At 42.9% G+C, this 11,042-nt stretch overlaps 1 protein-coding gene across 1 annotated transcript in view; it reads right to left on the minus strand.

Annotated features, from left to right (window-relative positions):
* LOC145223781 (protein NLRC5-like) overlaps positions 1-7,104 on the minus strand; it is a 29,946-nt gene extending 22,842 nt beyond the window's left edge. The window contains exons 1-2 of the mRNA XM_080090166.1: positions 3,438-7,104; positions 1,355-3,382 (exon numbers count right to left, since the gene is read on the minus strand). Of these exons, the coding sequence (XP_079946292.1) occupies positions 1,355-3,382; positions 3,438-3,644 (2,235 nt within the window). The 5' untranslated portion in view covers positions 3,645-7,104. The remainder of the gene's footprint in view (positions 1-1,354; positions 3,383-3,437) is intronic.
* Between the last annotated feature and the right edge of the window lie 3,938 nt (positions 7,105-11,042).

An 11,042-nucleotide genomic window follows, 5' to 3' on the forward strand; every position in this document is an offset into this window, starting at 1 on the left:
CGCGTCGTGATAGGCTACTTTGCTAGAGGCGTGTGACGTAACTTTCCCTCTTGCTTTGTAAACTAGTTCTCTCCTGGCCCCGGGGATATGTGCGTTATTTTTTTGGTGTTGTTGTGCTGCGCTGTGGCCTGCTGCAACGTAACGTGATTGAAGAATACTTTTTAAAGGTTTGATTTATCATAATATATATTATTTAGTCAAATCACCGTTGTAACTTGGTTTTAGCGATAAGCCGTTAGTGCAGGGTCTTGAACCGTTTCACGAACTAGGAGGTAGCCTCGAGTATTAGAATACAATCGGGATAGTTGCGAAGGTTAAACAGCGCCACCGTATGTATCTGTCAAATAATAATTCCAGTGCTTGCAATGACTCTTATTTACATTTTAAGTTGTCGCAAACAAATTCAATCCCTCCTGTTATGTGGCAATTTCTTTTGTAAACGGAGACTTCATGCTGTAAGAATGTAACAGAAAATTATTATGCACTGACACGTGCGACAGGATGGCTTGTACATTGCGAACACAAACATTGTATATTATAAGTTGGTTATTTGGATGAATTTCAATAAATGTTCAAATATTTAAGGCGACATATTACAAGTATATACACAAAGATATGGGGAACACGATTATTCGTTCTGCTACAGACATCTGAAAATGATTGGCAACCGATACACATGGCGAATTTGCGTATTGGTTCAAGCTGCATTACAACTTTGGTTATTTCCATCACTTGTAATCGCATACGAATATTTTTCTTTTTTATTGTATTGTACACCAAGGCTGTTTTTTTGTACTTTTTTTTATTGGTTGTGCGTTGATTTTTAATAGTTTTCTGTTGTCTGATTATTACTATATTTTGGTGCATGTGTTGTTGCTTTTTGTGTATATCTAACATTATTATTTTCACAATTGCACATTTTACATTATTTTCCACGCCTTTGTTTATATTGAACCATATATGTATATGATATACACAGCCATTTTTACTTCTTAGCAAACAAAGACACCATTATATACCGAAACATGTAACCATCAATTTTATTCAGCGTGATGCAAAAGTGAATAAAGTTTCGACGCGACATGCGAGGTCAGTGTAACTAATAATAATTTGACGATAGTAACGTGGCGTTGTTTTAACTTTCGTTTGAGAGAATTTCGACAGTTTGGGCCTCGTTGTGTTTGTGTTCTTTTATGGTTGTATGCGTAGTGATATAGTGTCCAGTTGTGGAAAATTTTTTTTACAAATAAGAGATTCAAATTGTAATTGACTGAAGTTGGCTGCTACGAAAATTATGCAAAAACACATATCTTAGATTTTAAAACAACAATTTATGCACAAATCCCAGTGTTACCGGTTTCTCTCTGTGTTGAATCACGAAGGAAAGATTCTCGTAGTCAACTGGGAGGAGAGATGATTGACGAAGGTCGAGCTCATCAGGAAGTAGGGAGGCCACAGATGAAGCAATCTCCGGATCATTTGACTCATGAGCCCAGCTGCAAACCTGCATGATTTCTCCTTTACTGCTGAACTTCGGCTTGGACTGGATGAATTTCAGAAGCAAAGATTTCTTTTGCTTCCAATCTTCGAGGGAACTTTCAGGAACAACTGGCTCGAGTTGATCGAAAACCGAAGAATCGCAAATCCCGAAAACAAACTTGGAAACAACTTCCCATCTGTCGTCATTAAGTTGTTTGAGGATTTTCTCAAACTTATCGGGGGACATGATCATCATCAGGTAGAAAGCAACAAAAAACTCTTGCCAGATAAGATGAGAGAAATATCGAACTTTGTGGCCATCCAATATCGTCAGCTTGAGATTCCCGTGCTTTGTGACTGACGTGTTTGTAAATGCACCGGCTGTGGATTCCTTGATACCTGCTTTTGTGAATGCTTTTAACTTGAATACGATCTTCATCTTTAGAAATGCATCATAGGCCAACTTCGCCAGTTTGTCCAACTCACCTTCTTGGTCCCTTAAATGGTTGGTTGTGAGATATTGGCCACAAGTGAAAGCAAGGACTCGAGTGAGTGAAACAAAGTGAATATCTCCATCGTAATTCATCAAGTACACTAGTGTCAATATAAAATTGACCGGAACATAACAGTAAGCGAATACATTGCGGTTTTGCTCTAGTTTTTGTTGTACATCTTCATATCTGTCTTCACATATCTGACGTCCAAGTTCATTTTGTGATGTTGGGGTCAATCCAAGTATTTGAACAATAAACCTGGGTCGATATGAAGGATGGAGCTTGTATAGCTGAGTTGGTCGTGACGTGATAATCTTACGAGCACGTGGAAGCAAGTTTCCTCCCGCCAAATGCTTCAGGTAGTTTTCCGCCCTGGATTTCGAATATAGTTGGGGTTCGGGAACTTTAGTGGAGAATGATTTAAAAGCTGCCTCGTCACATCCGTCGAAAATCATCACAACATTTGGATCATTGCAAATGGCTTTTAGAATGCTTTTTTCTTGTTCCAAAGTGTAATCTTGTTGAATCGACATGGTGGAGAGAAGGAACTCAAAAAGTGTCATCTTTTTTTTAAAATCGATGTGCCTGACCACAATGTAAAAGAAGAAGGAAGTTTCTCCGAACAACTCTCCTCTTAAACCTTGCATGGCCCACTTTTTGGCTGAGGTCGTCTTTCCTATTCCAGCTTGTCCGACCACACCGACCACGTTTCCATGTTTTTCCACGTAATCTTCTTTGGCTTTTGCTTCATCCGGTTTGAATTTCCATTCCGCTTCTTGTTGCGCTGTTTCTTTTGCACGAACAAACATTTCTTCACCAGTGATCCCACTTTGTGGTATGTTGTAAACCTTTGCAAGCTCCTTTCTGCTGCGATAATGTCCTTCTGCTTGAAACTCATTATCAATTCGCTGTGGTTTGTCTACTATGGCAAGGTTGACAGGTGTTATTTTCCGTTCAGCAATATCAGCTAGAGACGATTCTTCACTGGCGATTTCTTGTGCTCTTTGTTTGAGCAACGACATCAATTCTAAAAAAGAATTAAAATACTCATGTTTTCCGTGGTACTTCGTTGATGTTGAAGGTTTATGTTCAGAAAACCTCTGCCTTTGTGCCGATGATGTAGATGTATCGGGGAGATTGGATGTAGTTTTTTCATCTAAGAATTGTGGAGCAGGCAACTGAGACAAGCAGTGAGCTTGTTCGGGTGAGGGGGACGTAGTAGGGAGTTCAGGTACAGTTTCCTCATCTAAATGGTGTTGAGCAAGCCACTGAGACGAGCAGTGAGCTTGTTCGTATGTCTGATACACTGTTACATGTTGTGTGAAGTGTTGTTGATAGACTGGAGCGTTGTAAACTGATCCAGTTGTGTGGATGTTTGTGTCTCCAATCTGAGGTGCTTGTTCGCTTTCCTGCACAAAAAGAAGATTTGAAGAAGAATACGGTATGATATTGTGTAATACTTACCAAGTTGAAAACCAAATTCCTGCCCTGCACATCAACCGGCAAAGGATGGCCTGAGCTTGATTGAGGTATCATAGCCCTGGATTCTTCCGTTGCGCTGTGCTGAGGTACAACGTCACCCTGTCTTTGGACCGTGTTTGATTGGGGATCAGCATCATCTAGTTGTTGGATCAAGCGAGGTTGGGGTTCAACCGTACCCGGGTCGTCCATTGTAAAGAACTAGGTTGTTTTTCACGTGATTGTAACAAGGTTTGCGTTGGCCTTCTGTTTGTTTTATTTCTTCCACGTCACAAGTTTTCTTTCAGTATGACTGGAGCTTAACAATTTCCAAAATATTGGACCAAAACTACATCAGTTGTTGAAACGCAACATGTCTATTTTCAAAGTAAAAATGTTGTTGTTACAACAATGTGGTCCTATACCTACAAAAAGAAAGTAAAGTTACAAACCAAGGTATCTAAAAGTTATAAAGTCATTAAGGCTGTAATACAACACGAACCTTCATCAAAATGCAAAAAGTACAGAGTTGTGCAACTGTGAGGGAGAGAAAACAAAATTGTGAATAACTAACTGATAAATATAAAAATAAACCAGTGGTCCTCAAGATAATACACTTCAAGAAAAATGAAACGGTACACGCGGGCTTTTGCTTCCCGACTAAGCGGATGTGCGTGAGCTCGCGTCTCGATAGCAAGTCGCAATAAAACAAAATGGCGGAAACACAGCAATAAATACAATGACGAAATGACCATACACAATCAAATACAAGTAGGTCACTAATAGGAACCAGAAAATTAGAAAGGCAGACGCGCGCTTGTGTTCGGGAGATTTGCGTGAGTTCGCGTTTCGGTAGCTGGTAGTAAAGAAACAAAATGGCGACATAATAAACTTAGGACAAAGTCCCTCATTGGCGGACGGTCGGCCAATCAGGAGGCTAGAAGTCTCAAGCGGGATCGTATAATAAACTGGACACAACTAGGAAGAAAACTGAAATAATAGGAGAAGTCTCCGATTCTAAATTTAGGGTCGTTAGGCCGGTTCCTCAGTTCGGAGGTGTTCACTTCAAAGAACCGCTTGCCATCTAGGACGCCCCGTCCTTTAGCTTCTCGGCTTTCTTGATGGTGCCGAGCCTCGCAGGTAGTTGCGCACATCATCAACTGAAAACCTGGTGGAGTTTCTTGATAACAATTACCAACGTCCACTCCTTAAATCGACAGACCTCACAGTTTTCAGTTAGGTGAACAGTTCTTGACCCATCTCACGGGTTCGGCAAGTGAAGTCCGTGTGAGCCCTCTTCGTTCTACGATCCCTGCCGGGTTGCGGACAGAAAAGTGTATCTGGTTGAGCATTTTATAGATAAAGTGTCGCGTCTTCTTCAGTGGACACTTCGCGAGAACCTCGGTGTCATGATGGAATGGAGTAATCCTGCGTTGGAGGCCTAGGTTAAGGACTTTGTTTCATGCAGAAAGGGCTGATCGGTGATCGGTACATGCTGGTGCGTTTTCGTGCACACCTACATCCGGCATCAAGTATAAGATGAGATTGGGTTCAAAATCATCTGGTTTTTGGGTCAAGTTAGGTTGGGGTTCAGTACTATCTGGTTCTTGGTGGGTCAAGCTAGACTGAGGTTTAACATCAGCTGTTCTTTTAGTCATGCTGGGTTGGGGTTTAGCATCATCTGGTCCTTGGGTTAAACTGGATTGGGGTTCAGAATTATCTGGTCAAGCTGGATTGGAACTGGGTTCTTCGAGACAGGTTGGACTTGGTTGCTTTGTTATCACTTTTGCGGGATGAATTAATCTTTTTTAGATAGTTTATTGCCCATCCGTTAACTAAATTCTATTTTGACCTCTTATCTTTGCGTTAAACTGTTTTGTTTTGTAACATTCACACAGTTCTGTCCTTCCTTCGTTTGTTTGTTGTTGTCAAAAACATTTAAAAATACATCACGAGTCTTAAATACAATGAATTACAATCAGGGTCAGATTTTTAACGCAAAACTATTATTACAGCAATGTGGCCCTACATCTCCAAAAGAGGAAAAAACATGAAAGCAAAAAGTTATGAAACCAACTAATTACAACATGAACCATAATCTAAATGCACAAGTGAAGAAATTGAACAATCTGGACTAATCTTAACAATAAACTTCTTATTTGAAAACATTCAAACGTGCAAACAGGTTGTTCAATCCAAGTTGTTAACAGCCTGTTTATCTGAACACATTTGACTCATGTGCCTATGGTCTTATCAAACAATACAACAAGTATATTGGTAGGAAATGAAAAAACCTTCACTAAACCACTTTGTGTTTCAACAAAGAAATTCGGGCCGAAACTTCGGCAAAGCGGCATATTCGGCTGTGTTTTAGCCATCCTAACATCGGTGCATCACTAGTTACAACTGAGATGCAAGTCTATGCGATGATCTGTGACTGGCGACCACACCAGGCAGCAAACACAAACAAAGCGACAAACGCTGGGTAAAATGGTAAACTAACCCAGAAAGCTTATGGAAAGCAAGAAACCGCCAAACACATAGTAAACCTCGCATTAGTTCAACATCCAAACTTATCACATTAAACAATCATAATCTTGAATCAAAAAACTTAATTCTCAAATTTTTTTGCTGCAACGACAGTAACAAAGACCCCACAGATGTCGTACACATCTGTGGGACAAATATCATGAACAAGTTTCGTTTCACACCTAGAATGTTAAATCTTCTATGAAACAAATAACATTTCGATTTAACGGTTATACTAAAGTATTTCAGTTACGAAATTGTTACATAAACAACAGGGTTTTTTAAGGTGATTTAATCAAATACGTTACTGCGTCATACAAATTGTCACATGCAATCTGTTTTATTACTAATTTTTAATACTAATGCTTATTATTCTTAATGTACTCAAACTGTTCGATAAACTATTTAGAATAAAGACAGGCACCAAAGTAAAATAAACACAACTTACCACTCGCTTCTAAATATTCCCTCTTTAAACGCAATAGCATTACCACAAAAGCTCACCACTCATCTTCTTGCGAAACTGGAGCATGGATAAGTAGAAGGGCAGATCAGGTATTGCTGGCGCACCTAGTAAGCGCATGTAATGTCCTGTCAACAAATATATTTAAGATTAGGATTGCTTGTCATTAGTTTAGGTTTATTAACGAATTGCCATAAGCATCCAGTTGACAAACGCAAGTGTAATTAAGGTTTCACAGTTTTGCCATAAAATAATACTGTGGTCAAAAACATCAATCTCAGTTCATCACCCACCACGCTTTGAAATAGGAGGGAACTTTAAGCATTTTTGGCAAGTTCTAAATGCTTTTGCCAAACGACGCAGTTAAGTGCCACGCGCTTCGAGCAAGTTTGCCGAAAGTTTTGATTTCTGACATGAAACAAGCCAAAGGCAATAACTTGTACAGGGGTAATTATAAACACTTGAAGACATTTAAGTTCAATGTTAACCAACCATTTTTTGAACCTAGCTTCGATATGGACATAATTGATAAATTGCGTAATGAGTTTCAAAACGTTGGTAAGAACAGGCAGAATTCAAACCAGTGTGCTTTTAACATGGAAAAACGTTTTACAAATCATTGGGAGGAGTATCACCTCAAATCGGACACACATCTTCAGAGATTAGTTGCATGTGATGTGCAACAAGCTCGAGATGTCGTGTGTGCCGAAAGTAGACGAGTCGTGTCAAGGAGGAAAGACTCCACCTCTTCCACATCCAGGCCATCAAAAACGGCCTGCACCTCGGAGGGCACCGGACAGGAGTTCTACAACACTCAACACCACGAAGACAAGAGTGCTGCATCTCGAGTGCAGTTAAGCCTCGTGGTTCCCGTGGTGTTGAGGTGAGCGCTTATGAGGTTAAACCTCGTGGTCCCCGTTGTGTTGAGGTGGGTGACCATTAGATGCATCCTTCTAGTCCCAGTTGTTGCGGTGGGGGCACCCAAATTGTATCGCTTTGGTACCCGTGTTGCATAAGCGCTCACCGCACAGCGCAACAACTAGAATGATGCATCTCAAGAGCAACCACACTCAACACAAAGGGGGGCAGAGTGATGCATCTCAAGTGCAGCCACACTCAACACAATAGAGGCCAGAGTGATGCATCTCAAGTGCAGCCACACTCAACACAAAGGGGGACAGAGTGATACATCTCAAGTGCAGCCACACTCAACACAAATGAGGCCAGAGTGATGTATCTCAAGTGCAGCCACACTCAACACAATAGAGGCCAGAGTGATGCATCTCAAGTGCAGCCACACTCAACACCAAGGAAGCCAGAGTAATGCATCTCAAGTGCAGCCACACTCAACACAATAGAGGCCAGAGTGATGCATCTCAAGTGCAGCCACACTCAACACCAAGGAAGCCAGAATAATGCATCTCAAGTGCAGCCACACTCAACACAAAGGAGGCCAGAGTGATGCATCTCAAGTGAAGCCACACTCAACACAAAGGAAGCCAGAGTAATGCATCTCAAGTGCCGCCACACTCAACACAAAGTGGGACAGAGTGATACATCGTACCCCGACTTTCACACCACGGTAACCACATTAATACATTTCAGGTGCGCAAACCCCAACACCACGGAACCAGATCAAGGACACAAGGTCGCATCTCTGGTGCCAAGACCCAAGTTTCAGTCGGTTGCTGCTTGTTATATAAACTATGTGAGCGCCCGCCTAAACAACGCAGGGACCGGAAGGCTGAATCTCATCAGCGCCCACATCAATAACACGGGGACCAGAAGGTTGCATCTCATCAGCGTTCACCACAAAAACACGGGAACCAGATGATTGTACATCATCAGCGCCCACCTCAACAACAAGGGGACCAGAAGGCTGCATCTCATCAGCGTTAACTTCAACAACACGGGGACCAGAAAGCTGAACCTCACCAGCGCCCACCTAAATAGTACGTGGACAGGAAGTCTGAACTTCAAGAGCGCCTTCCTCAATAACACGGGAACCAGAAGGCTGCATCTCATCAGCGCCAATTTTAACAACAAGGGGACCAGAAGGGTGCGCCTTATCAGCCACTTCTTCCTGCCCATCCTAACAACACGATGATCAGAAGGCTGCATCTCATAAGACTCATATACACCAACCTTAACAACACTAAATGCTGCATCTCATGAGCGCCCACCTTAACAACACGGAACCAAAAAGCTGCATCTCATGAGCGCCCACTTCTCCAACATTGGACCAGAAGGTTGTAACACATAAGCGCCCACCTCAACACAACGAGGACTAAAAATCTGCATCTCATGAGCGTCCACCTCAACAACAGGGGACCAGAAGGTTGTGCCACATAAGCGCCCACTCTAACCCCACAGGGACCAGAAGGATGTATCTCATGAGCCCCCATATCAAAAACATGGGGACAAAAAAGCTGCATCGCATGAACGCCCACCCCAACAACACGCGGACCACAATGCTGCTTCTCATGAACGCTCTCCTCAATATCACGAGGACCAGAAAGCTGCATCTCATGAACGCCCACCTCAACGCCCTAGGAACCAGACGCCTCCACCTAGTGAGCGCCCTCTTCAACAACACGGGGATAAGAAGGCTATATCTTATGAAGGCCCACCTGAACGCCCTGGGGGCCAGACGGCTGCAACTCATGAGCGCCCACCTCAACAAAAATGGGACCAGAAGGCTGCATCTCATAAGCGCCAACCTGAAAAACATGGGGTCCTGAAGTCTGCATCTCATGAGCGTCCACCTCAACATCATAGGGACCAGAAGGCTGCACCTCATGAGCGCCTTCCTTAACATCATCAGGACCAGAAGTCTGCATCTCATCAGCGACCCCAACAACACCACAGGGACCAGAATGCTGCACCTCATGAGAGCCCTCTTTGACAACATGGGGACCAGAAGGCAGCATCCCATGAGCGATCACCTAAAAGTCCTAGGGACCAAAAGGATGCATCTCATGAGCGCTCTCGTCAACATCACGGGAACCAGAAGGTTGTATCTCTTAAATGCTCACCGCAACACAACGGGGACCAGAAATCTGTACCTCATGAACTCTCATCTCAACGCCCTAGGAACAAGAAGACTGCACCTCATTAGCGCCTCCTTAACAACGCGGGGACCAGAAGGCTGCATCTCATTAACGCCTACATTGTCAATATGGGGACCAGAAGACTGCATCTCATTAACGCCTACATTGTCAATATGGGGACCAGAAGACTGCATCTCATAAGCGTCCACCTCAAAACACCGTAACCAAAAGGCTGCATGACATGGGCTCCCACCTCAACGCCCTAGGGACCAGACGGCAGCACCTCATCAGCGCCCATCTCAACGCCACAAAGAACAGAAGGCTGCACTTAATGAGCGCCCACCTCAACAACACAAAGACCAGAAAGCTCCATTTTATGTACGCCCACTTCAACAACATGGGAACAGAAGGCTGGACCACATAAGCGCCTACCTCAACACAAAAAGAACCAGAAATCTGCATCTCATGACCTCAACAACGCGGGGACTAGAATTCTGCATCTCATGGACGCTTTCCTCAACATTACGAGGACCAGAAAGCTGAATCTCATAAAGCCCACCTCAACGCCCTAGGGGCCAGACGGCTGCACCTCATGAGCGCCCACCTTAATAAAATGAGACCAAAAGGCTGCATCTAATAAGCACCAACCTCAACACAACGGGGACCACAAATCTGTACCTCATGAGCGCCCACTTAAACATCCGGGGACCAGAAGTCTGCCCAACATGAGCGCCCTCCTCAATGTCATGGTGACCAGAATTCTGCGTCTCATCAGCGACCACCTCAACACCACATGACCAGAATGCTGCACCCTACGAGCGACCTCATCAACATCACGGAGACCAGAAAGCTGTATTTCTTGAACGCCCACCTCAACACAACGGGGATCAGAAAGCTGTACCTCATGAGCGCTCACCTCAACATCCGGGGACCAGAAGTCTGCATCTCATCAGCGACCACCTCAACAACACGAGGACCAGAAGGAAGAATCAAATTAGCGCCAACCCCAAAAAGATGATGGATTGCACTGGCTAATTAAAATCTTAAAAATCAAAACTTTTCTTACAAAAAAACATAAACAGTGCAGATACCCTTCTAACTTGTAAGCCACAAGGAAAAAAAATTAATCAAATTTAAACTTTTCAAGAATGACAATAAGGTTTCATTAGCAACGAAATTTATAACTTTTATGACCTCATAACCTCTTCGTGCTTCGCTTCCGGCGTTTGTCTCATCTCGTATGCCACCAGGTGTCACACTAGAGCAAACGTAGACTGCGAAGTGCAACTTGCGAACAATTGCGGTCTGATAAAAAGTGTTACTGAACGTATCACCCCAAAAATGAAATTCTGTGTGGAATATAGAGCAATATAAGCAAAGCAATAAAATTTTTGCGAAACTTCGCTTGCTTTGCAGAAGCTCAAATGTTACTTTTGTAGCAAATTACACCAAAAAAAGTTGCTTTAATCCAACTAAATGCGGTAAATACATTTTTGTTGTTTGTTTTTTGAACGTATTGACACAAAGCTCACCCCTCTTGTGATCGACCAATCTAATACAACTGGAGCA

Source organism: Phallusia mammillata, chromosome 4, assembly GCF_965637545.1.
Source record: "Phallusia mammillata chromosome 4, kaPhaMamm4.hap1.1, whole genome shotgun sequence".
Classification (NCBI taxonomy): domain Eukaryota; kingdom Metazoa; phylum Chordata; class Ascidiacea; order Phlebobranchia; family Ascidiidae; genus Phallusia; species Phallusia mammillata.